Source organism: Cricetulus griseus, chromosome 7, assembly GCF_003668045.3.
Source record: "Cricetulus griseus strain 17A/GY chromosome 7, alternate assembly CriGri-PICRH-1.0, whole genome shotgun sequence".
Taxonomy (NCBI): Eukaryota; Metazoa; Chordata; class Mammalia; order Rodentia; family Cricetidae; genus Cricetulus; species Cricetulus griseus.
The window spans coordinates 86,836,365-86,863,011 of record NC_048600.1 but is presented as its reverse complement, the minus strand read 5'-3'; the positions used below and the strand labels follow the sequence as shown (position 1 = coordinate 86,863,011).

Genomic DNA, 26,647 nt, shown 5'->3' with positions numbered 1-26,647 from the left:
GGGAGGAAAGGTACAGAAAAAACATAATGGCTGTCTCCTAGGGCACTTGCTGTCTTCCAGGCACTGTGCTGCAGGACAAGGCTAACAATTTGCTCTTGGATTCAGTAAATTGGTTATTTGTGTCTGAGGCCCAGGTTTCTTTCTTTCTTTCTTTCTTTCTTTCTTTCTTTCTTTCTTTCTTCCTTCCTTCCTTCCTTCCTTCCTTCCTACATTTCTTTCGTTCATTCGTTTGTTTTTTGTTTTGTTTTTTCGAGACAAGGTTTCTCTGTGTAGCCCTAGCTGTCCTGGAACTGGCTCTGTAGATCTAGAACTCAAGAGATCTTCCTCCCTAGTGCTGGGATCAAAGGCATGCACCACTGCCCACCTCAGGTTTCTTAATTTCAAGGTCCTTACCAACAGTTAAAAGCACTGAGGCGGGTAAACAAAGTGGGTTTACAAAAGGCTCTGAGGAGCTGAGCAGTAGTTTGCTTGGCATGTCTCACTGTTATTCTAATGGTTTACTGGACAAGGGCAGAGCCCAACTTTAGGGCAAGTAACTAGGTCTTCAGAGTGCTGATTGTATAGGCAGGGGCACAAGAGCTGTGTGTGCATGCGTGTGTGTGTGTGTGTGTGTGTGTGTGTGTGTGTGTGTGTGTGTGTGTGCATGGGTGTGTGCATGCATGGGTGAGTGTGTGAGTGTGTGGTGTGTGGTGTGTGTGTGTGTGTGTGTTTGAGTGTGAGTATGTGTGCATGCATGGGTGTGTGTGCATGCATAGGGGTGTATAAGTGTGTGTGAGTGTGTGTGGTGGTTGTGTCTGGGGTCTGCTATGGGGTTTTATACTGCATTTTGGCTTGGGCTTCCATGTATCCTTTACTTCATACTTCCCACAGAGACTCAGAGAAAATAGCATGAGCCCCAAGGGAAGAAGGTCTTGAGTTCAAATCCTTGCTATACCATGGAGTCACTGAAGGACCTTGGCTTGTCTCATTGCTTTGGTTTTCAGACCATGACATGGGCTGTGCTAGCTCAGGGCCTGTCGAGTGGAGGTTTGGTGTGTGGATGCTGGCATTAAGAGCTCTTTGACCGCAGGTAAAGAGCTGTCTCTTCTCTCACAACCTCACCGCCCACTCTCTTCCTCCAAACTTGTCATGCAGACAGACATGAAGGCCCAGTTAGACTTGTGTTTGTCACCACTCTACCCACAGGGCTGCTCCCTAAGCTGTCTCGTGAACCTCTGAGTTAAAGATCTCACCCTGACGGCCACCACTACCTCTCTGTTGCACTGGGCATTTCTGATGCCTCCTCACCACACAGTGGTCATCACTGTTCCCAATAAATGAGGCCCAAATTTATATAAGAAGCTAGCTATAGAAATGAGAATAGACTCAGTATCCTGATGCCTGGTCCAGAGGCCCAGAAAGACCCCGGAGGGAGGGCCATGCTTATCTTCATTCAGATCACAGTATCTGCAGAACACCTGTCTGGAAAGAGCAGCTCAGGGACTACATCTTTCTCAGAGCCTCATCATCTCAACCCCAAACCTCACAGGCAGAGCCCCTCCCTCCACACCTCCAGTTTATCTAATAACAAAATGGCCACTGGCCTCACTCAGGCAGTTCCTGAAAGCAAGGCACAGCACCAGCTAAGTGCGTGTGAATTTCCCAGTGTTTGCCCTGAGCATCCCTCCAAGCACCTCCACCTCCCCATGCCTACCTCCTCAGCACTCACCGATGGGACCACTGCTGCAGCCTCCTGCCAGCGTCTCTGCTGTTTCCTCTTACCCCCTAACTCCATCTTCAATACAAGTGTGATTGTCCCTACCATGCTTGGGACCATCCGTGGCTTCCCAGTACCCTCATGGCGAAGTCCCTCAGCTTGACACTCAGAGTCCTCCATACTGTTCAACTCCAGCATTGTGGAACTGGAACCTTCAGGCACCCATGTTTCCCACACCCCCAGATACATCCACACACCTGTGCACACCACATACCCCATGTATTCTGTGTACGTCTGTGCATGGCACATATAACCCATGTATCATGCACACATAATGCATACTCCACAAACTCCATGCATACTATAGGCTCCACACATCCTATGTAATTCCTATATAAAATCTATATACCTTATACACGCTACATCTTATAAACCACATGGCCTATACATGTCATATAGTCTATAATAGTACACATGGACCATAAATACCCTATATGCACTACTCACATCCCATAAACTCCCTATCCATACCACCTGTAATTCACACATACAAACTAGTTTTCCTGAGGTCAGAGACGTGAGGTTCCATCTGGCTCATCCACCTTTGCTGAGGCCATCTTTTCTTCCTGAGTGCTGTTTTCTGGCTCCGCTGAGTCCTGTGGCTCTTTCCACAGACCCTCCCCTGGCCTAGGATAATCAGTGAATGTATAGCCTGCTTCCTCATCACCTTGGGGCCCTGCAGGTCCTCATCTGGGATGAGGAGGATGACATCAAAATAAACAGCTTCCTGCTCCCGTGCCTCTACTTCTCCATCTTCTTCATGTGCCCAGGGCTTGTTGCTTCTGAAAGCCCTTCTTCCTGGCCAGCCTATTTGCTAGACCTTTCACATTCTCCCAGGCATGTTTCAGGTACCAACATCCCTACTCCTGAGGACCAGGATGCTCGCTCACAATTGCACACAGGTGTAGGCTAGGCCTGGGAGGAACCAGGCCAGTCACCTCCTAGCTTCCCCAGCGGGGGCCACAGGCCACAGCCTGAATTGGTGCCCTGGACTCTGGTTCCTTACTCTTAACCCATGAGGTTTCACAGATCCATAGCAAAGTTCCCTTTACACAAGAGAAGTAAACTCAACCTCTTGAGACTCAGGAGGAAGTGAGTTCCTGTGGCCACGGAATGAGTCAGGGCTGGATTGACTTTGTGGGCATCAGGGTGCACTGGGGCTGGAGGTTAGGGTTTGTTTGGGCTGCTACAGATTTCAGTGTGCCTGTACCTATATTCTCTCTGAACCTTCCTTAGGCAGCCTGTAGTTTATTTGCTCCCACGAGTGACCAGAAAAGGTCATTACCACGGTGGGTAACTTGGAAGGGCAGAAGGGCAAAGCCACTGAGCCAAGAACAGTTGTGAATTGGCCCCAACTCAGTGAAGCCAGCCAGGCACAGGACTCGAGAGCCCAGGCCTGTGCTCAGTCTGCACTCTCATCCCCCTTGATACCACCTTGCCTACTTCTGACTCCTAAAGCCCTGAGGACTCAGCATCAGAAACTGCCTAGGAAACTCTTGAGGCCTGGTCTATCACCAAGCCTCAGGGCATCACAGTACAGAGCAGAGCCATCTCCTTTTTCCCATCAAATACTAAGGCCAAGCTCTCACCCCACCCACAGCATAGCCAACCCACAGGCTACAGAGCCTCAGTGACAATCCGCCCATCTTGGTTTTTATTTTGAGACAGGGTTTTTCTGCCTCACTATGTAACCCTAGCTGTCCTGGAACTATGTAGACCAGGCTGTCCTGGAACTCAGAGATCAGCCAGCCTCTGCCTGATCAGAGTGGTGGAGTAAAGGCATGTGCCATCAGTGCCGGGCTCCATCTTGCTCTTTGTTGGACTTCAATTTGGCAAGTACCAGAACCTCAGGGGGTTAATGAATGGCTGGCAGTTGGGGGACGTGCTGAGGGGATGGGATTGCTGGGGAGCTGCAGGAAACAAGGGTGGGCAGGAGCCTAAAGTGACCCTGCTAGGGTTATCAGTCCAGGCCATGGAGGGTCCTGGAGCAGTGAGGTAGGACAGAGACCTGGGCATGGTTCTGTCTCTACTGTTCCTTGGTTGCAACCCTTTCAGTCTATCTGTAGGCCTCAGTCATCTCTAAACTAGAGTGGACTAGTCTAGTTTCAGCATTTCCTCTAGATAGCCCTGATGGGACATCTAGAGTCTGATTTAGAAAGAAAGAAAGAAAGAAAGAAAGAAAGAAAGAAAGAAAGAAAGAAAGAAAGAAAGAAAGAAAGAAAGACCGACCCCACACACACACACCTTGCTTTGTAGGTAACAAAATAAAGACAAGTCTAAGATGCAAAACGACGAAAAGTTCAACCAACTTTACTCTTTCCATGGTGACTACTCAAGGTGCCTAAAAAAAACCTGTATGTGTATACCCATACATGCGTGCATCTGTGCATGGCACCATACAGAGGTCAGAAAACATGTCAATTCTCTCCTTTTACCATGGTGGGTCTCTGGGGTGGAACTCGGGTCATCAGGCTTGGTAGAAAAATCCCTTAATCTGCTGAGCCATCTCCCTGGTCCCTTGGATATTTTTAAAATATCAAAATTTGTTCCTAAATATGTTGCACTGGTGATCTGGCAGGGTCTAGCCTGACTCCTGGGTGCTCTGGCTTAAGGTGGGTGCCCATCCTGCATCCTCCTCCTATTATGACTCAGCTTCTTCACACCTTCACTGATTGGCATGAACTATTTCATAGACATAGCTCCCAGACACCTTTATATTACTGTGCCTGATGCCCACCTTATTCTCCTGCCAAGCCTGAGCAAAAGAGACCCAGATCACTAGGCAAGAACACCATGGCTAGAATCCCATCTGAGCAGTCCCCAGGGGCTCACCTGACTATGCTAGCTTGTCTTTGGGACCTTATAGATGTGCTCAGGGCACTTTATCCAAAAGCTCGCACATGGGGTTAAGACAGAATGGAACCCCCTGGCAGCAGAAATACCTTCTCCTCCCCCACACAACAGAAAGCAGGTTCCTACCCGCCAACATTCACTCTGTAGATTCTCACCCCCAGTCTCCTACCAGTATCTACATTCTCACAAGTCCTTCCCACTCCCAGCAGCACAAAGAAACCACTCGAATAACTAAGGGTCCTCTGCTGGGTGGCATGGGGTATCACTAACTTCCACACTCTGGGTACTAACTGTTCACAGATCTGAGGATGTAGCAGTGATAGGAGGCTGGATGGAGAGGGAAAGAGGGTGGTAGAGCCCTAAGGCTGAGGCCAGGAGCCATCAACACTCAAGAGTTCCTTCCCAGAGAGCCTACAGATGTCTGAGCAAGGGCACTTCTCATTTCTCTGACCTCTAACCCTGCAGTCCAGAGAGACAGAAGTGAGAGCGCCTGAAGGCAGGAGGTAAGGCTGACTTACTGGCCATGCAGAGAAGGGTAAGGAAGAGCCACTTCATCGCTGGAGCAGATGCAGCTGTGTGGGCCAAGTGGGGTGACACAGAAGCAGTTCAGAAGGCACTCAGCTTCCCCTCCTCTACCAGAGGTCAGGAGGCGGGGACAGAGGCATATAGACAAGGTCCCATAGGCCCACAGGTACTTTCAAGTAGACATAGCCACCCTGGCTTATACAAGGCCAGCAAGCACGTGGCTTCCCCCATAGTTGCGGACTGGGTCCTGGGAACTTAGACAATTGTCAGCCCAGCTCCTTCACTCATTAAACACACCATTTCATGCATGAGTGAGCTAAGATGTGGCCAGTACAGTCCCATGGCAGATAGAAGTGCAGGAGCAGCAGCCATCCAGGTAGGTGAATTCCAGCCCATGCTGTCCAAAATGCTCCCCAGATAGAGATGGGTTCAGCTCCCAGCCCAGTCAGGGACCCCTCCCATAGAAAGTGCACCCATAGCCAGAAACTGGGCTTTTATATCTGCTTCTGTACTCAAGGCCTGGGGCTGTGAATGGCTGGATGAGCATGAAGACCCAATGTATTAGTTGAAGTCATAGCTTCAATTCAGCTGTTGTTCGGTTGTCTTCAAAGTCTGAAGCTGATACCAGCGTCACAGGGCTTTGAGCTTCCAGCCTAAAAGAAGAGGTAGACTCCACTGCCTTACAGCACAGTTCTGACCCAGCCCAGGTTGTGGAGACAGGGGCAGTCATATCTAAAGACCAGGTTCCTCAATGGTCAGATTTTCCACACAGCAGCGAGGGAAGGAAGCCTCTTCACACAGCAGCCCAGCAGAACCCCAGACAGGGAAACCTAGTGCAATCCGAACATTTAGGAGTATAGAACAGGAAGACTGAGTTCAAGGCCAGCTGAGGCCATGTAGTAAGACCTCTCTGCAAAGACAGGCTGCTCTGGACCCTGTTATCCAACTGGAGCTACCAGCCACAAGTGACTGCCATGTTGAAATGATGCCAGTGCATGGAGAGAACTGAATTTACACTGTGCTCAATTGTAATTCAAAGAGGCTAGGCATTAAACCTCTTGTTCTTACAAGCATGTAAGAGAACATTCCCAAGCGTTAATGTGTGAACATGAAGTAGACAACCACGTGCCCTTAATGACTACATGAAAATCAATTTTATTTTGTTTTTCACATGGAAAACTTACTTAGCCAAAGTTCTGTAAAGATTCAATGACACTCCAAACATTTTCACACTGTCAGTTTTGGTCTGACATTTGACTAGATCTTACACAATGACTAGAATAGAGATCATAAGTCACCATTTCCATCCACACACCACCTGGCAGAGACTATTAGCAGCTAGAAAAGCAGAGTTCCAGTTCTGATGACTTACCGCCACACCACAGTGCAGAGCACTCTACGGCTGTTGGGCGGACCTGTCACAAGTTGCAGTGACACCTGCAGCCAGCCCATCTTCCCATCACTCCTCAATGCCCACCTCCTCCCAAATCCAAGGGTGTTTGGTAGAGGCACTCAGGACTCTCCCAGCCCTGGCCCATGGGGAAGAAAGGGGCAGTCTAGCAACACAAATCACACCCTTAGTGGGTTAGGAAAGCATGAGATGGCAACTCACTTAGGAACTTGCGAGCAGCAAGACTGAATGCGAATCCCAGGCAGCTCAGGAGGCTGGGCAATGTGGATGGCCGCACAGGGAGCAGGGGCCTTTTTTGTCATCTAGACTCTAGAGTAGTGTAGACTCTAGAGTGCCAACCCCGCTTGCACCCACCCAAGATTGTCAAGGCTGATAACTACAACTTGCAGAGGAGTCCTCACAGCCCACCTGATGCTAACACTTTCCCCCACACCAGCACTTCAGGTCCCCAGGTTAGGGCTTGGCTTTGTGGTCTCATGTTCTGTTCTCTCATAGCACCTAGTCCTAGGCTGTAAGTTCAGCAAATACATACTTCAAGGAACCAACCTGAATGCCAATCTTATACCACTAACTAGACTGTATCATTTCAAAATATCCATGTCATGAAAGACAAAGAAAGGCTGAGGACATGTTCCTGTAACAGAGCAGAGGCAGTCCACTACTTGATGCCAGATTAGCTCCTGGACCAGGAAAAAAAAAATGATTGAAACAGCATTGCTGGACAGCTAGAAGCCTGAACTACAAGTGAGCGACTATTATACTGACCAGACATTACATATTCCTGAACCTGGTAACTATCCTATGGATACAACACAAAACACGGTGAGGGCAAAGTGGAATGCAGTCCAAAAATCCTTCAAATAATTTGGAGGTGGAGACAAGGGAAAGACTGAATGGTAAAACAAAATACAGGAAAAATGCTACTATCATTTTGCAATTATTTCAAAGTATATAGGGCCATGGCAAACCTGCAACCCCAATGTTCAGAGAGTGGGGGGTGGTTGATGCAGGACTGAGAGCCCTGGACTAGTCAAGGCTCTAGGCCAGGCCAGCGAATGTAACAAGAGATCCTGTCTCCCCATCCCACTTCTCCCCAAGACAAGTTTGGCACATGTTCGGAGAGAGGTGTGCAGCAGGAGGTGGGACAGTCCTGAGTCCCAAGCAAGCAGGAAGTGTGACACACGCTCAGTGGAGGGGGCGGTCCTCCAGCCTCCAGCCAGAAGTGGCTCTAATCACTTACAGCCAGCCTTCCCTCAAGAACCTGGGAAGAGTACATTTGAAGATAAGGCTCACAGGGAATCGGGGACAGGCAGAGCCAAGGCCACCTGGAATAGCCTTTATTCGAGAGCAGTGTCATCTCATGGTTGATGGTGCGATCTGAGGGAGGCAAAGGACTGAACCCAAAGCTACATGGATGGCTAAGTTGCTGCACTGGGATCCAGACATGACTGTCTCCTCCAGAACCAGGACCCTGAACTACTACAAATCCCTATTCAAATCATGAGTTTTTAAGAATTTAAAAAGCAAAAATAGACTGGCACTTGCTTTCCCAGGTGCTGAGAACTGGACAATATCCACCTCCAAATTCCTGTATCCAATTTCTAAACCTCAGTGTGACTAGGCTTAGAAATTTGGCTTTGAAGTCACTAAGTTTGAAAGAACTCATAAAGGTGGGGCCCAGCCCAAATGTCGTAAGAGTTGGTGGTATGAAAAGGGTCACTGGCTCACACAGAGGAGAAAGACCATGGGAGCAAGACAAGGAGAGAACTTTCTCCATGTTGGAACCCTCTCAGATTTCTAGTTTCTAGGTCTGTGAGAAAATAAATGTCTGTTGTTTAAACTATCCATTCTGTGGTCATAGCTGCCCGAGCAAACTAGCACCTTAGGCTACCTTTTCAAACAGCTCCCAAATTAAAGACTCAACAGTGTGTTTATGTATACCTGCACACATGTACACACATGAACATGCCATAGTACATGTGTGGAGGTCAAAGGATAGCCTACAGGAATCTTTCTTTCCATCATGTAGATCCTAGAAAATAAACTCAGGCTATTAATCATGGTGGCAAGAGCCTTTACCCACTGAGCCACTGGTCCTTCTTGTCCCTTTACGGCTGAAGAGCTGGAAGAGAGGTTGCACTAGCTATAGGATCAGGTAGGAATCTTGATGACCTCATCTCCTTCTTATTGGATGCTCACAATGCTCTTTGCAAAGCATAGCAGGAGTCCCTCCCATCTCAACTACTGTGTGCATAGAAAAAACTAAGGCCCAGAAAGGAAGGGACATGTTTCATCTTCCAGTTGTGAATGTGAGAGAATGAGTCCCTAGGACCTGCCTCAGCTCCAGCCATCATCCTATTTGCCTTTCTTCAAAAAGACATTCTACCTGAGCTAAGAGTGCTGCCAACTGCTCAAGGCCCTCAGGGGAACCTTTGTACATAAGCAGAAAAGGGACATGTCACTGGATCCAATACTAATATAGAGAGAGTCTGTTTTTGTCAATGGTGTGAGGCTCTTGCTCTCTGACCTACTCTGGCTCTCACTGGCCCAAGAGTAGAGACGTCTGAGGTCACACAAAGTCTGAACTACTGAAGAATCTGAATATCCAGAGAAGGCCTCTGGAACTGATTAAACAGATGACACTCCCCAGGCAGACTAGTGACTTTGGTACACCGAGTATCACCTGTGGAGTTTATCAAACCATAATAAAATTTCACCTCAAGGCTTTTTAACATGCTTTACCATGCTGAATGGTAAATAAAATATAGAAAAAATGTTCTTTGTTCTACCCTCAATGCTACTATGATTTTGTAATTATTTCAAAAGAAAAAAATTATAAAGCCATGGTAAAGCTGGGCATTGGTGGCGCATGCCTTTAATCCCAGCACTCGGGAGGCAGAGGCAGGTGGATCTCTGTGAGTTCGAAACCAGCCTGGTCTATAAGAGCTCGTTCCAGGACAGCCTCCAAAGCCACAGAGAAACCCTGTCTCAAAAAACAAAACAAAACAAAAAGCCATGGCAAACCTGTAATCACAGTGTTTAAGAGGTTGATGTAGGATTGACAGCTCTAGCCTAGTCAGGGCTGTAGGCCAGGATGGCTTGTATAACAAGAAGACCATTTGAAACAGGCTTCTGAGGCAGCAGCAATTTTCCGACTGCTTCCAGAAACATCAAAGTTCTGTGAAATGCTTATAGTGTTTTGGAGGAGTTGGGAATACTACTCTTTCTGCTAAGATTTGCCATATAAACAAGACTAGTTCTAGGCTTTTGCTTCTGGTCACATTGTGCACTTTACAATCTGTCTTGAAGCAAAAGTTCTATTCTCAAGATTATGAAAAATAAATATTTTCTTCTTTGAGCTCTTACATTTAAAGGGGGAGGAAAAGGCTCAAGTTCTAAGTAACATCTTACTATATAAGGTTTAAAAGTAAAGACTTGGGCAACAAATATCCATGCAGCAGTTAAAGCAAAACTAACTGCTACCTACCCAAAGTGCACACCAGCATGTCACCAGTGACAGCACTCTGCTAGCAGAGGAAGGAATGCTGTTGCAGGCACAACAGCTGCTCAAGCAGGCAGTTCTTCCTGCCTCCTGTTCTAGGCCAAGAACTGGTCCAGTGTTCCCTCTTTGGGGCTTCTTATCTGTCAGCCTTTCTTCTATCCTAGGGAGGATGGATACTTAGAAAGAAAGAAAGAAAGAAAGAAAGAAAGAAAGAAAGAAAGAAAGAAAGAAAGAAAGAAAGAAAGAAAGAAAGAAAGAGGAAAGGAGGGAGGGAGGGAGGAAGGAAGGAAGGAAGGAAGGAAGGAAGGAAGGAAGGAAGACCGACTTTGGGAGAGGGAGAGATGGCTCAGAGGTTCAGAGCAACTCTGCTCTTGCAATGGATCTGGGTTGGCTTCCTAGCTCATGACTATCTGGAACACTGTTGATGATTAACCTTTTCCTTTCAGATACTGGTGGGACCCAAGCATGCTGTTTCTGGTACTATGGACTTTCTTATTCCTTCTCTAAAGCCCGCTCCTGGCTGTGATCTGGCTGAGGTCCCAGTCAGCTTAACTCAAACAGTGTGACCTTTTTTGTTTCGTTCTCTTCACCATCTGCTGTGATTTACAGCTTGCCTGGTAGTTTTGTTTTAAACCCCAATAAAACTGTCCTCAAGTCTGAAAAACAAAGTGATTTCCCAATAACTTTTCCAGAGCTGGATGAGCTCCAGCTCAGATGTGGCAAACCATCATCACCCGATGATTCTGAGATCCACTTAATGAGAGCTCTTCCTTATTGCACACATGATACACCAATGAATACTTCGGCCCATTTTGCATCTGGGGGACTCAGCTGGAATCAAAAAACCTGAACAAAATGGTGTGAGAGCTGCGTTATCAAATTCATTCACTTCCCAAACCTTCTGAAACACTACTTACACTGGGCTGGCCTGGTTCACAGATACAGAGAAATCAACATGAAGATACCTGCTCCTTAGGAGCTCACAGGCTGGAAGGGAAAACAAGAACAAAACATGAAAATAAGGCATTACGTATACTTTCTGACTAGAGGTTTACAATCTCACATATGTTCATGGAAGACCTGCTGGGTCAGGATGTGGTGAGAAGGCCCAATGCACAAGCCAAACATGGTCCTTGCTCTCACGAGCTTACAGCCTAGCACACATATTAACCAGGAACAGGAAGTGAAAGTCCAGTGAGGAGTGCTGGGCTGGAGGCAGGTGGTTTGCATTACACACGAAACAATTGTCTGAATAGTAAACAAACAACAAAAACAACTGAAAGGTGATGGAGCCCTGATACCTCCATCCTTCCCTCAGCAAACCCAGGCAAGTTGGGTGGGAAAACCGGGACATCCTTTGTGCTTCTGCTGTTCCTGTGGCCCAAGTTCCCAAGCTTCTTAAAAGTGACCTCACCAAGATAAGAGAGCATTTGCATGACATGGTCCTAAATTGCAGGACCAACAACTTCACCTAGTACTCAACCAAAGAAAGTGTGACCCTTTTCCACAAAGGCAAGAACTGACTGCAAGATCCTCATGATGCTGGTCTTCAATGTGGCACCTGCCTTAGGATTTCTAAGAGGTAATTTGATTAGATTACACTCAATTTTAACCTCAGGCATTGATCTAACCCTGGAGTCAGTGTTATGGCAAAATTGGGACACACACACAGGGAAACCAGTATCGAGAACAGGATACTGCAGTCTGGAAAGTCAGTGAGATCAAGAGGGTCAGAGGAAGGTGTGTGTGTGTGTGTGTGTGTGTGTGTGTGTGTGTGTGTGTGTGTGTATGTGGTGGGTTGAGAACAAGCCATAGATACTGCCAGAGGTAATCTTTACTGGCTCTATAGGCTATCAAAAATGTTTTGAGTTTTATTCCAGAAGCAATGATGAAGTTCTACAAAAGTAAGCCCAGTAATAATAATATCAGACTGATATTTTAAGTTCATCCAGTCACACATGAAAAAATGCCTAACATAGCTGGGCATGGTGATGTACATTTTTAATTCTAGCACTTGGGAGGTAGAGGCAGGCAGATCTCTGAGTTCAAAGTCAGCCCGGTCTACAAATTGAATTCAAGGACAGTCAGGGCTATATGGAAAAACCTTGTCTTGAAAAACCGAAAAATAAAAAAATATTTTTAAAAAAGAGACAAAGAAGGAAGAGGAAGAAATAATAACCAACAGCACTAGTCAGTAGGAGACTGCAACTCAGAACCATTCAGGGATGTAGCTCAGTGGTACAGCACTTGTCTACATGTACAAGGTCCCATACCGCAATAAAACAAAACAGTGCATACACACACACACACACACACACACACACACACACACACACAGTGAAACACCATTTCACAGTGGAAAACAAGTATTAGAGGAGATGTGATAAACTGGAGTCCTGATACACTTCACGGGGAACACAGCTTGGTAATCCTCCAAAGACTGAAGGTAAGAGCTACCATATGATCCATGATTCCACCCCTACATAAAAGAATGAAAATACCTGTCTGTGAAGGGGAGCTGCACACAAATATTCACAAAAGCCAGTTCATGAAAGTCTCACACTAGAAACTACAGAATGCCCATTAGATGAATGGTAAATAAAACATATAGACAACATAAAAAAATGGAAAAAAAAAGCACAGCAGGAACAGCACCGCAAGCCTTTAATCCTAGCACTTGGGAAACAGGAAGACTATCTCTGTGGATTCAAGGCCAGCCTGGTCTACATAGGGAGCTTAAGGGCAGCCAGGGCTACACAATGAAAACCTGTCTAAACACACACACACACACACACACACACACACACACACACTCTCTCTCTCTCTCTCTCTCTCTCTCTCTCTCTCTCTCTCTCTCTCACTCACTCTTGAAATGGCATGGATGACCTTGAGATGACGTAAACAGACACACAGCACAGGATATTTATGAAATGTCCACAATAGGCAAAACCACAGGGACAGAATGATTAGTGGTTCCCAGGTCTGGGGAGAGGTAAGAATGAAGGATCACTGCTGGTGGGAACAGGATGTTTTTGGTGATAAAAATGTTCTAAAGTTGATTATGATAATGGTTACACAACTCTGTAAATAGCCTACAACCAAATGAAATGTACACTTTAAATGGATGAACTGCATACTATGTAAATAATCTCTTGAGCAAAAATTCACTCTAGCTACAATGTGAAGAATGCAGAGGGAGAGTTGAGAGCCTACTGCAGAAGGGAGGAGAGAAGCAGGGACGGGTTTTTGGGATCAGCCTAGAGGAGGGCCAGAAACTATCTGACCCCTCAATAAAGAGGGAGGGTAGGAACAGAGATGAGGTATCTGAGATTATTATCAAGCAGCAAGAGTCTAAAAATCTTCTACATGTAGAGACTAACTCCACATGTACAGAAAAGTGCCCTGGATGAAGTATACCCAGCTGTCTGCTGGGCTGTCTCAACTAGTCACTGTCACTCCTAAGCACACAGGGCTCAAGATATTGAAGACCTGAGGAGCTTGAGTGCAGGCTGGAGAGAGAGGCTGGGAAGGCCATCATTTTAGGCAGTACATTCCTTTCTGGGTTCTCTGTGCTGTAAAAACTGCACAGCTGCTCAAGGAGCTAGTTTTGAATATATACTACCTATCTTCCATAAAGTCCTCCCCTTATCTCTAGCAGGACATTGACAAGTGATCAAAGACCCTAGGCAAATGGGTCTGGATTGGTGGATGGAAAGCATCGTAACTGAGAAACAAGAAGAAAGCTGGGGGAGTTGTCTAAACCCTGAGGAAACCACGTCGGGTGGTAACCACACGTACATCTTCAATGCACTGGCTTTAAAACCAGAGCCTGGGCTAAGTACCTGTCTACAATGTCACAACCACCTTGTCTTCCTGACACTTTGGCCACCTCAACAGAAAACATGCTGCAGCTATAGCTTCAAGAATGACAAAATACTACCAAGAGATACCAACAGAGCCAGAAACCGCACCAGACCATTTACTTGCTTCATGGAGAAACTGAAGGCTCAGGCCCACTGGGCAGAGTCCTGAGTCCTGGTTGGCATCCAGGTCTGCTCTCAGGCCCTTTTTCTTTTCACTCTACCAAAGCTTGAACCTCTAAGAACCTGAATGTGAGCTACACAGGGCAAGAGCTTAGAAACCTTGGACCTTAGGTCTGAAATCAAAACTACCTCTTTCTAGGATTCTCAGAAGCCAAACCACTTTGGTTATATGCTCCCATCTCTCTAAAGTGGGGGCGGGAGATAAGGTTAACCAAATAACACATATGATGCAAGTTTGTTACAACATTCAGTTCTTAAGCCTGCTTCTTTACTTAGGACACTTTTCATTCACAGTGTAGTCAACCACCAATGGGACATGTGCTCAACCACAAGTCAAGTGCTCTATGGATCTGAACAATAGGCAAGTGAAGAGCTTGACATCCCAAAGATACAGAGGCTCACCATTATCCCTAACTCCAAGATTCTAATGTGCTCAAGGAAAACACCATTTTTAAACCTGTAGAGGAATACAGTATTAAATATTGCAAATTAAGAGTCAGACAAGAGGCCAAATAATCTACTCCTTTCCATGGTAAAATACTTTGAAAGAAGATTAATAATAAACTAAAAATTTCTGAAATTATTTGCTAATTTTGAATAAGTCTTCAGTGACAAGTCAGAGACAAAAAGAACAAATTGTCAACCCATCACTTCTAGAAAAATGGTCAGGAATAAGAGTCCATTGCAAATGGACAGTTTTTCCTACATTGGCCACAAAGCAAGTTGAACTCATGTACAACAGACCACACAATTAGTACCATTCAAAATAAAGAGACTCCTCTCTTTGCCTTCTTCCAAAGTATATAATGTATATTTAACAACACAAGAGACACCACTTGAGCTTCCCCCGGAGCCAACAGGAGGAATATCCACATATAAAAATTAAAAATTTAACTTTTAAGTCATTAATAGTTTTTAAACATAATACAGACTTAAAAATTGTTCAACATTAACCCAAGACCCCATCCCTAAGCACATAAATCAACTCCAAATTCAGAAGTCACAGTTGTTTGTCCCTAGAAGTCCCACAGCACTGACCTTGATCTTCACATCAGGCTAACAGCCAATAAAGGCCCTAACAGAAACTCCCCAGGGAGGAATAGAAGCCACTGCTGCTACATCTCTATCTACCTGGGAGGGCAGCCACAGCTCAGGTGAGGTCTGTGAGATTCAGCCCCCACACTGAGGTCCTGGAAGGCTGGGCTGGCAGCTTCCCTCATCTTCCTCCTCAAAGACTGTCCAATAAGCACCTGGGAACTGACTTTTCTTGGGAAATGGGTGCTGGCAAGAGCTGTCAGGGCCAAGGCAACAGTGAGAAGTTCAGTTCTCTGCTCTTTGGATGAACTGTGTAAAACATTTCTTTTAAAAGACACAATGTTAAAAATATTAAGAAAACGTCTACAAAATCTGGAGGGTTGCCTTTTTCTCCAAGGATAAAGCTTGTGGGGTGGTGGGGAGAAGACTTGAGGGCCCAGAATAGTAGCTCTGCAGCACAAGACAGAGATGCCCTTCAACACTCATCACACTCTACAGCTGTCCCACTGGGACAGCAAGAGTTCAGAGTGTAGGCATGAGGGAAGGCGCCAAACTCCTGCAAGGGAGGTTCCTACTGTGTGCCCCACCCTACATAAGAATGTCAGATTTGAGGGCAGCTGCCAAGGCCAGGACATCAGGATTCTGCCTCTGAACCAGAGCTACTTTCCCGGCTGACTTCAATCTGGAGCGATGGCAAGCTATCTAGCCGACTCTTTTTCTGGCGAGACTGTTCTTTCTCCTTAATCAAAGCACCCCATGCCCTCTGAAGCTCCGAGTCATCTTCCTCAGCACCAGATGGCCTGTGATCCACTTTCTTCGTGTTCTTTTCTTTGGTCTTGGGTGTAGATCCTAAGCGAGTCCATAAACCACCTGTTGGGGTGAGAAGACAGCTCAGTTTGTCAGTCAATGCTGAGGAAGCAGGTGTACTGCCAACACATGCCATGTAGAAAACACCAGCAGAGGTACCTGCCACCAGTTTGCAAGTGGACAGCCTGAGACTCAATGGGAGAGGCTCACAGCTCAAAGTAGATATCCCCGTACCAGGCACAGGACAATCACTGTAGACTTTCCTGCCATATCTGACCCTCTCCCAGGTGAGCAGCATCATGCCCCGTGCTCGTACCACCTCAGTCTGCTAAGGATCTATTTTCCTATGATGATTCTCAGGCTTCCAGCTGACTATTAACTCTTAAAGTCTTATTGGGCTGAGGAGAAGGCTCAGCAATTAAAAGCACTTGTTCTTACAGAGACTTCAGCTAGATTTCAGCACCCACATGGCACCTTACAACAGCTCATAACTCCAGTTCCAGGGGATCCAATGTCCTCTTACAACCTTTAAGGGCTCCAGACATGTACATGATACACAGACAAACACAAGCAAAACAAAAAATAAATCTCAAAAAAGGAGTGTTTTATCAAAATCCAACTAACAATAAATATGTGTTAGAATGTGCTGGCATAGACATACTATGAAGCAATTAAGTTTTATTTACAAAGAGTAAGGCAACATAGAATTATTATGGAAAAATGCTACATGAAAAGAACTAGATATGGACAAGGAAACTGAATAATGTGAAACTAAAAGGAAGCAAGGGTGTTGTGGAATATTACTTAACTACGTTAAGATGTGTTACATGTGTTTATGCTGTAGAATATTACTTTAACCATGTAAGGCGTGTTAATTTGCTTATGCTACATTTGTTTAACGATGTAAAGATGTGTTGCTTTGCCTGCCTAAGGCACCTGACTGGTCTAATAAAAAGCTGAACAGCCAACAGCTAGGCAATAGAGGAATAGGCAGGGTTGGTGGGCAGAAAGAATAAATAGGAATCTACGTTAAGGAGAGAAAGAGAGAAGATTGAACGAGGGAGACATCAGGACCAGCAAGACACAGAGTAGGACATACAGAATAAAAGAATGGCAAAAAGCCCCGAGGCAAAATGTAGATTAAAGACAAACAGGTTAAAATAAGTATAAGAGCGAGCCAGAAACAAACCTAAGCTAAGGCTGAGCATTCATAACTAATAATAATAATAAGTCTTCATGTCATGATTTTCGAGCTGGTTGGTGGGTTACAAGAAAGCCTGCTATACAAAGGTATGTACCTTCTCCTGCAGGCACGATGCTGATGCCAATAAAAGCAGTTATGTTAACTGAAGAAAAATAAGCAGACTCTGCTTCTTATGCTATAACCACTGTTCTCCACCCCCTCCCATCCATCAGTGTGAAGTGTTGCTCACCTGATTTCCTCTCCCGAGTATCAGAGTAGAGGCCTTTAACATCTTGCCTGGGAACACCTAGCCTACTATGTACATCTGAAGAGGGCTCTCTGCGAACCACTTGATTACTACTAAAAGCCTTTTCTGGAGAATATGGTCTTTTTCCTAACCTCTGGCGAATATCTGAAAAAAGGAGAAAAAGAATACCTGTTACCAAGCATGTCTTTTACTGTAAGTACCAATGACCTAAAATTTTGTCTTAGCTATAGTTTCTATTGTTATAAAACACCATGACCAAAAGCAACTCGAGGAAAAAAAGGTTTATGTCACTCACACTTCATGTAACAACTCATCATCAACAGCAGTGAGGTCAAGAACTCAAGTAGAACAGGAACCTGGAGGGAGGAGCTAATAAGGGGCCATCGAGGAGTGTTATTTACTGGCTTGCTCATCTTGCTTTCTTATCCTACCCAGGAACACCAGCACAGAGGTGGTACTATCCACAGTGACCTGGGCCCTTCTATATCAATTATTAATCAAGAAAATGAACCACAGGCTTGCCTGCAAGCTAATTTGGCAGGGGCATTTTCTCAGTTGAGGTTCTTCCAAAATGACTCTAACTTATTTCAGGCGACAAAAAACCAGTCAACAAAGCTCTCTAAAGACCTGGTCCCCACAGTGAAGGCACAGGACCTGGCACGAGGTGGCTTCTAAAAGCCTGTTCTTTTCATAATTGGTCTAGCTTCTCTTAGGAAAACTTAAAACTTGGATGCAGAGGCTATCAGTTGATTGCCTGAAGTAAAAGTTTTCTTTATTCCCTTTTTCTTTTTTTGGCAGAACCAAGCAAAACTAAGTAAGATGCCAAATTTTTCAGTTAACAATACTGCAAGCTCCCCACAATCCTTGGACATCAAGTTGTTCTCAATAAACTTACTACATTTAACCAGTAAGTATCATGAGTCTGGAAACAGGCCAAGGATAAAGGTACCATGTGCTAAATGAAGTGTGTTTCTCCTCCAAGCCTGTCACTAGCTGCTGGGCCCGAGGGTTCACTAACAAACAGCAGCAGCAGCAGTCACATGTTCATCAACTTTGAGCCAGCTCTTGACATCTTATGTAACTGCCCCCCCACCCCCACCCCCAGAGGTAAGGCTGAGCTCCTTCTTGGCTTCTCTTCCATCTTTCCTCCTGACCAAATTCAGCCCCCATTATCTTGCTTTTGAAATGCCCACTACATTCTATTCTTCCAAAATCATCTTTTTTAAAATAAGAATCAGATTATTCCCCACCTCAAAAGATAAGATTACCAACTGCATTCTATTCCCTCCCAAGAACTAAATCTAAAGCCATTTTCTCCAAAAGCCTTCTCCAATTCTCTCAGCAGATCTATGGCAGGTGTTGTAGCCTCCCCAGAGACTTGCACATGCTAGGCTTCTAGCCACAAGGATACCCACATACTGTTCTATCAGGGTTTACTTACATATACAATCCAGTTCACACTCAACCATGTATCTAGCCACACAACTTTATTCGTTTGGGGTATAAAATATACCAGGAAAATAATATTGTTTGTTATTTAATATATCAATTATTTCAGACAAAAATACTAAAAGCTAGTTTTGCCAAAAATCTGAGTTTGTGTATTTTCTCATGAACTCCAATGCCTGGCTAAAGTCTTAGACATAACAAGAACAATTAAATCACTTCAGAAGGGCCTACCTTGAGCCCACCTGCCCTTTGGGTGCTCAGTATGTGTCATGCCTCTGAGGGGAAAGGTATCCTGGCAGTCAGAAGCCTAGGAATACCACAAACTTACACAGCACAACAAACCTCACACAAGAGATTTATTGGGAAAGAAACAAGAGGTGGCTGCCTCTGCTTGGAAGAGAAGCAGAAAGAAAGGAGCAAGAGCAGGCTTTATTTATAGTTTCTTGTAGGGACGGAACTTTCCAGGGTAGCCTCATCTTGGGCTTTTTTATTTCTATAGGACAGAGCTTGGCCACCTGCATCTCCAGAGGCTAGAAACAGCCATTATAGCCATTAGAGTAGTCTCGTGGCCAGGCCTGCCACTGGAGGGGCAGGAGCACAAAGGAAGAACAGTACCTGGTTTAGTACTGCCAACTGCTGGCCGTGGACACGAGTGCTGACGCTTTTCATCTAAGAGGTGTCGGACATCTGCAAATTTCTCAGGTGGCAATTTGTTACCAATTCGGTTTTTTATGTTGCTTGTGGATATACTATCTGCCCTCATAGAGTTCCTATAAGGGGGAAAAAAGCAGGGAGAGCACAAGTAACCAACTTCAACTGTGAGACAAGATACAAGCAAAATCTACTTCAAGAAACTCCATCTCAACTGGGCGTTGGTGGCGCACACCTTTAATCCTAGCACTAGGGAGGCAGAGGCAGGTGGATTTCTGTGAGTTTGAGGACAGCCTGGTCTCCAGAGCGAGTGCCAGAACAGACTCCAAAGCTACACAGAGAAACCCTGTCTCGAAAAGCCAAAAAAAAAAAAAAAAAAGAAACTCCATTTCATTTGACCACTAATCACTTACAAATACCACTGATAATAACTCACTCAGAACCAGGAACAACATGTTGTGAAGAGATGATGAAGGCAGCAAGCTGTCAACTTTCACAGGGTGATTTCCACATGGTGCCTGTACACTTATTATAGAACACATAACTGATGGTCACCTTCTCCAAGGACAAACATTAAGCAGATGTTTGCAAAGAGGCTGGAACTCTGCTCACCCAGGTGCATTCTGGATGTAGTCCAGACATAGGAAGTCTGTAATCACCTTCTTTAAAGATGATACTTCTCTGTCTACAGACCATCCTACCATGAGAGACAGCATTGCTTTGCTAGAATTTTCTATTGGTCAGTTCTATGAGTACTAAACACAAAGATGTGAATAAGGCCACACAAATCAACACTAATAGGCCCTTTCCTTCCTATCCAAGAGTACCTCAGAAAGCCCAGGCCTGGTGGTGCAGCTGCAAGCTCAGCTACTTGAGAGACTAAGGCAGGAAACGGGATGATCACAGTTTCATACCATGCCTATGTCACATAGCACATTTAAATCCAGCTTACTTGGTTTAGTGAGACCCTGTCTCAAAATACCACAAATTCAAAATAAAATCTATACTTATTGAATCTGCTCACTAAAATAACTATGTTCTCTGTTCCAGAGGTTCACAAAAATCAGGAAGAACAATAGTTTCCAAACTTGGTGAGAGTATGAGTCATAGGTAGAATTGTGGATAAAGCCCAAGAAAAGAAATCTAGCGATGCATACAGATTTTAAACAACGTGTTTTTCTTTTCTTTCTTTTTTTTCTTTTTAATTTTTTGAGACAGGGTTTCTCTGTGTAGCCCTGGCTGTCCTGGAACTAGCTCTGTAGACCAGGCTGGCTTCAAACTCACAGAGACCCTGCCTGCCTTGGCCTCCCAAGTGATGGGATTAAAGGCATGCACTACCACCACCTGGCCATACATGTATTTTAAATACATGTATCTAGCAGCACATACAGATTTTTTAAACATGTGGATTATTTTCTAGATTCCTAGATTCCTCAAGGTAGACTTTGAGGAATCTATTTAGCTAGGGCAATATTAACAAAAACGTCAGTACCTATCCAAAGGGATTAGGTGTGGTTGACTACACCTGTAATCCCAGAACTCAGGAGGTCGGGGAAGAGAATGCAATAACAAAGCCAGCCTGGGCTATGCACTGAAACACAATCTCAAAAAAACAAAATTAAAAAATAAATAGGCTGGCAAGACAGCTCTTCAGATAAGAGTACTACCTCCAAGTCTGACCACTCATGTTCAACATTCAGAACCCACACGGTAGAATAAGAGAACCAACTCCACAAGTTTTCCTATGACTGCCATACATGCACTGTGGGTAGACACACATGGAAAAAAATTAATTAAGGAAAATTTTTATAAGAAGTTAAATAAATGATAGTGTTAAATAATGTACTACATATGATGGAAAAATAACAGATGTCTGGAAATACAAGGGTTTTCACTTTCTACACTGTCTATGTAATGACTATTACTTATATAGAGAAAAAAATTGGGTGCTTCAATCAAATACCTACAAAGGAATGAAAATTAGGGTAAAAATGACTGCAACACGAAGAAGGATTGCATTTATAATTATCACTTAAAAATCAAATTATAGGGGCTGGAGAGATGGCTCAGCAGTTAAGAGCACTGGCTGCTCTTCCAGAGGATCACACTTGAATCACACAGTACCCACATGGCAGTAATAACCATCTCTAACTCCAGTTCTGGGATCTGATGGCCTTTTCTGGCCTTCGAGGGCACTGCACGAATATGGTGAACAGACATTCACGCAGTCAAAACACTCACACATATAAGATAGAAATATTTTAAAAAAATCAAATTACAGAGTAGGAATATATCGCAGTGGGAGAGTGCTTTGCCTAGTATGTATACAAGAGGTCCTCAATCATCAGTATTTCCAAAATAAATAAATGAATAAACTTAAAGTTAACATTGATTAGAAAGAGGAAAAGTTCTTAGCTGGGCAGTGGTGGCACATGCCTTTAATCCCAGCACTTGAAAGGCAGAGACAGGCAGATCTCTGAGTTCAGGGCCAGTCTGGGCTACAGAGTGAGTTTCAGGACAGCCAGGACTATCAAGAGAAACCAGTCTCGAAAAACAAAACAAAATAAAAACCTGGGGGGCGGAGGGGAGGAAGAAGAAAAGTATTTTACCTAATACTTTTCAGCTGAGATTCCACTTCATCGGCATACATAGTCATTTTCATGCTTTTCTTTGGGGAGGGAGTGGAGATCATCTTCAGTTCTAGATCATAGTCCATCTCATCTGAGTCTGAGCTGCTCGCACTGGATCGCCTAGACACACTCCGCTCACGGGGCTGCTTGAGAGCTGGGAGCTCCTCAGGATACTCCACCACCACCCTGTCATCTGCATCCATGTCTTGGTCCTCCTCCTCCTCTTCCTCTTCTTCAATGGGTTCTTCAGGAACATTCACTAATCCTGAAGAGATTTAACCCAAGGTTAGTACTAAAGTTAAGGCTACTAACAAGCATGATTTCTACTCTACATTGGTAGAAGCAAAGAATGCCACCTCGAGACTGTACTGGAGTATTACTATTGCCATTTTTATTCTTAACTTATGTATCCAAGAGACTGGATAAAACATGAATGTAGTAGTATGAACTCATGTACAATATGAGCAATCTTCATTATTTATGAGTTTTATATTTATAAATCTGTCTGATTTAGTTGTGGCTCCTGAACCAATATTCAAGGTACTGTTAAGAACATCTGTAGACATGTGCAGACTGATAGAACACTAAGTGGCCAGATGTGCTTCTTCCTGGTCAAGGCAACAGCAGCATCACCTTCTTACTCATCTCTCATACCATAAGCAAGGTCCCTCTCAATCTATTAACTGCTGTGTTTTCACTTTTTGTGCTTTATCATGATAATTTCATTGTTAAAATGGTCCCTAAGCTGGGTGTGATACTCTATGCCTTTGATCTCAGCATTGAGAGGCAGAGGTACAGGTGGATCTCTGAGAGTTCAAAACCAGTCTGGTCTATAACACAATGTGTTCCAGACACAAGGGCTACAGAGAGAGACTCTGCCTCACAAAAAAGAAAAAGCAAAAGAAAAAAGAAAAAGGTCCCATTAAGCACAGTGAGTGGTGAAGTGTTGTTTGGTATAAAAAGTTGGTGGTGTTCCTCATGAAGAAAATACTATACTAAGTAATAAGCCTTGTTCAGGCACGAGTTACAGTACCATCAGCTGTTAATTCAATGATAATTAATTCTATATGTTAAATCAGCTGTCTTTAAATAGAAAAATGGGCTCAGCGAGGTTACATACTGATCAGCTGATGAAAATAGTGTGACCAGATGTTTTATATGGTTCAATATTCACTAATTCAATAATCAGTGTAACTTCATGCCACATGATAGCCCTCGATAATGCAAATTAGCATTAACTCTAAAGCTTATGGGCTATGGGTCTAGAAAGATGGCTCAATGGTTAAGATACATACTCCTCTTGCAGAGGACCAGAGCTTGGTTCCCAGAATCAATGGCTTGTAACTCCAGCTCTACAGGAATCTGACACCCTCTCTTGACCTACAAGGCACTATACAAACCAACACCCCCCATGCACATATAATTAAAAATAAAATCTTTTTCAAAAAGGAATATGAATAATTTGGAAAAGCAAATATAAAATATACTTACAATAATTATAATTTTATGAAAATAAATGAATGAAATAAGTTACTGTATTAGGATACTTGAATTGGGGGCAATTTACTTTCCAATTTCTTTAATATGAGTATAAAGAGCAGGTTACAGCAATATCTTTGTTTGTTTTGTTTTTCAAGACAGGGTTTCTCTGTGCATTCCTGGTTGTCCTGGAACTTGCTCAGTAGACCAGGCTGACCTGGAACTCCCAGAGATCCACTGGCCTCTGCCTCCTGAGTGCTAGGATTAAAGTCATGTGGCACACACCCAGCTGACAATATCTTAAAGTAAGGGAAACTAGAAAAGTATAACAAAATATGTGCATTACTAATATTCAGATTTCAAAGACACAATTCTGTACATATCTATTAGCTGAAAGTGTATATACTCCATCTCTTCCTGTCTCATCCCGATGACACCTGTGTACATTGTTTGTCTGCTGACTTACCTAGTTCTAAGCATGTAGAAAGCATGTAGAAGACTATACACATAAGTTAAAAGTAAAGTGGATCTTTTAGAAAGCATAATGAAAATGGTTTCTTTATAATAAACATACAAGAAAGAGAGAAAGAAAAAAAGCTCAAGTCATAATGTCCCATGTTTTAGTAGCATTCATATACAAAAACCAATGTGTAAAAACACTCAACACAAGAGCCTACTAACATTATCAGAAAAGAAAACAAAATCAGTCCATTTGATAAGGTATTTTTCATGCAGTTGTTGATATTAATAGTAGAAAAATTAAGTTCCTAAGAAACTTTTATTTTACTTTTCTCTCTGTAACATATGGTCTTTTTGTTAGAACAGTTTTATAAAATCATGTGACCTCTTGCATGGGCAATTTAAAACTAACCATGCTTTGACTTACTTTCCTCTATGTTGGCAGAGGGTGAGGGCAAAGAAGAGAGGATAATAAAGTTTGGAACCTTAAAAGACTGTGTTAAGAATAAAAATACGATTTCGAGAGCCAAACATGTGTGTGTCTACCCAAGAGCTGAGCAGGCAACTACCGGAATGTCGGTGTTTATACGACGTCAAGCCAACGTCATCCCCAATCAGGGCTCTCTTCTTGATCACATCCCGCTGAATGCGACGGGAATGATATCTTCGCTTCCTGCAATATTGCCAAAATAAGCACACCATCAGAAACCAATTAGAAGGATGCTGAAATCCACTTCATTCCAGCTCCACAATGGCACACGTTAGGTGCTGAAACAGTATTCTCATATCATTTGCCACAACTAAGAATCATGAGTTCTTCCCTCACTTTCCTTCAGGCCACAAGAGGTTCTGACATTCTGCCACAGAATATCAACTAAGGATGAAAAACCGCTGAAGTAGTGTTTGAATTATTGTATTTTTAAGCCATGCTTGGTGGCACATGCCTGTAATTCCAGCACTTGGGAGGTAGAGGCAAGAAGATCAGGAATCCTGCCTGGCTACATAAGAGCTTGAGGCTTGCCTGGACTTACATGAGACACTGTTTCAAAAAACTAAAACCAAAACAAAACATTTTGCCATGGTCACCAGTGAAGATAAAGAGTTAAAAATGACAAAGTACAGCCAGGCGGTGATGGCACACACTTTTAATCCCAGCACTCAGGAGGCAGAGGCAGGCAGATCTCTCTGAGTTCGAGACCAGCCTGGTCTACAAGAGCTAGTTCCAGGACAGCCTCCAAAGCAATAGAGAAACCCCTGCCTCAAAAAAACAAAACCAAAAAAGGACAAAGTACTGAGAATAAAAGACTCTTGAATGCCTAACCACAAATGGGACATCTATATCATCCCTTCCAAGTCTCAAGTAACACTGTGGAAAAAGGGCCAGAAAGAATGTAAGAGCTGGAAAAGAGTGAAGTGGGGTGATACACTGACTTCCTGGTTATGGTGTGATTGCCGCACTCTTAAACTCACAGCTGTGATTGCCTACACAAAACCTACACAAGACTGAGTTCATCAACCCCTGTTATGGAATGGGGAAGGAGTCACAGGACCCCATGATTTATTTATTTATATGCAGTTTGTAGCTGAGTTGAGAGGGAGAGATTTTCTTCAGTGACTACTAGTAAGGTACCCATGCTCCTGTAAAAAGCTCTAATGAAACTCATTGGGTCACTCACACACCAAAGACAGACATCAAAGTAGAAGAGAGCTAGTTGGAAGAGGAGTGGGTAGGGACAGGGGAGGCCATCAAACTATTAAAATGCATTATATACATGTAGGTAGATGTCATAATGAAGCCTATTATATGCAATTAATATAAAAACATTAAGATAGACCAACAGCCATCATATTTTAAGGTTTTAGACTCACCATGAATTGCTAAGAATTCCTTTCATGCCTCCATAATTTGGATTTCCATATTTCATATAATATTGACTTCTTCTGGCTGCTCCAAGTTCCTTTTTGTCATCTGAAAGTTAATAGAATAGTTACTTAGGGTTTCCTGTGAGTGTGAAGATAATTTTGGATTTGTTTGTTTTTTGGGGCAGGGTCTCACATAGCCCAGGTTGGCCTTAAATTTACAAGAATATCAATAAAAGACCATATAACCCATCTATACTACTTTTGGATTTATGTCCAAAAGGAGCAAAATTAGCATATTGTAAGGATATCTGCCCATCCACGGTTATCAAAACATTATATGCAACAGCCCATTCCATCAAAGCCCCAAAAACCCTGCAATAATCTCATGGCACTATCCCAAACTGGGACATACAGTGGCATTTTCAATTAACACAAGATGACAGCAAGCACATTTCTTCTGCACAGAAACTATGTGAAGATAGGCTATCAAAGCACCTTCATATGGCACTATGGAAGACACAAGTGGCAACAATATGACCATCACCAATGGGTTCCTACCATGTGCTCCTATTCCCTAGGAAGCTGTGGCAGGCCAAGCTCAGCACTGCAGGATTCATCTGTCTGTTATTTGGGCACAAACTACTGGCTTATTTGTTGGCAATAGTGAAGGTGAGCATCCTCTATGACAAGATGTATGAGAACTTCGTGAAACAAGTAGACATGGTAGACAATG

General features: G+C 43.9%; 1 protein-coding gene across 1 annotated transcript in view; it reads right to left on the bottom strand.

Annotated features, from left to right (window-relative positions):
* Positions 1-14,873: 14,873 nt before the first annotated feature.
* Positions 14,874-26,647, bottom strand: part of Ncbp3 (nuclear cap binding subunit 3) — a 28,795-nt gene continuing 17,021 nt past the window's right edge. Inside the window, exons 8-13 of the mRNA XM_027426809.2 lie at positions 25,921-26,020; positions 24,621-24,724; positions 22,093-22,378; positions 19,448-19,602; positions 17,366-17,527; positions 14,874-15,995 (exon numbers count right to left, since the gene is read on the bottom strand). Coding sequence (XP_027282610.1) covers positions 15,760-15,995; positions 17,366-17,527; positions 19,448-19,602; positions 22,093-22,378; positions 24,621-24,724; positions 25,921-26,020 — 1,043 coding nt within the window. The 3' untranslated portion in view covers positions 14,874-15,759. The remainder of the gene's footprint in view (positions 15,996-17,365; positions 17,528-19,447; positions 19,603-22,092; positions 22,379-24,620; positions 24,725-25,920; positions 26,021-26,647) is intronic.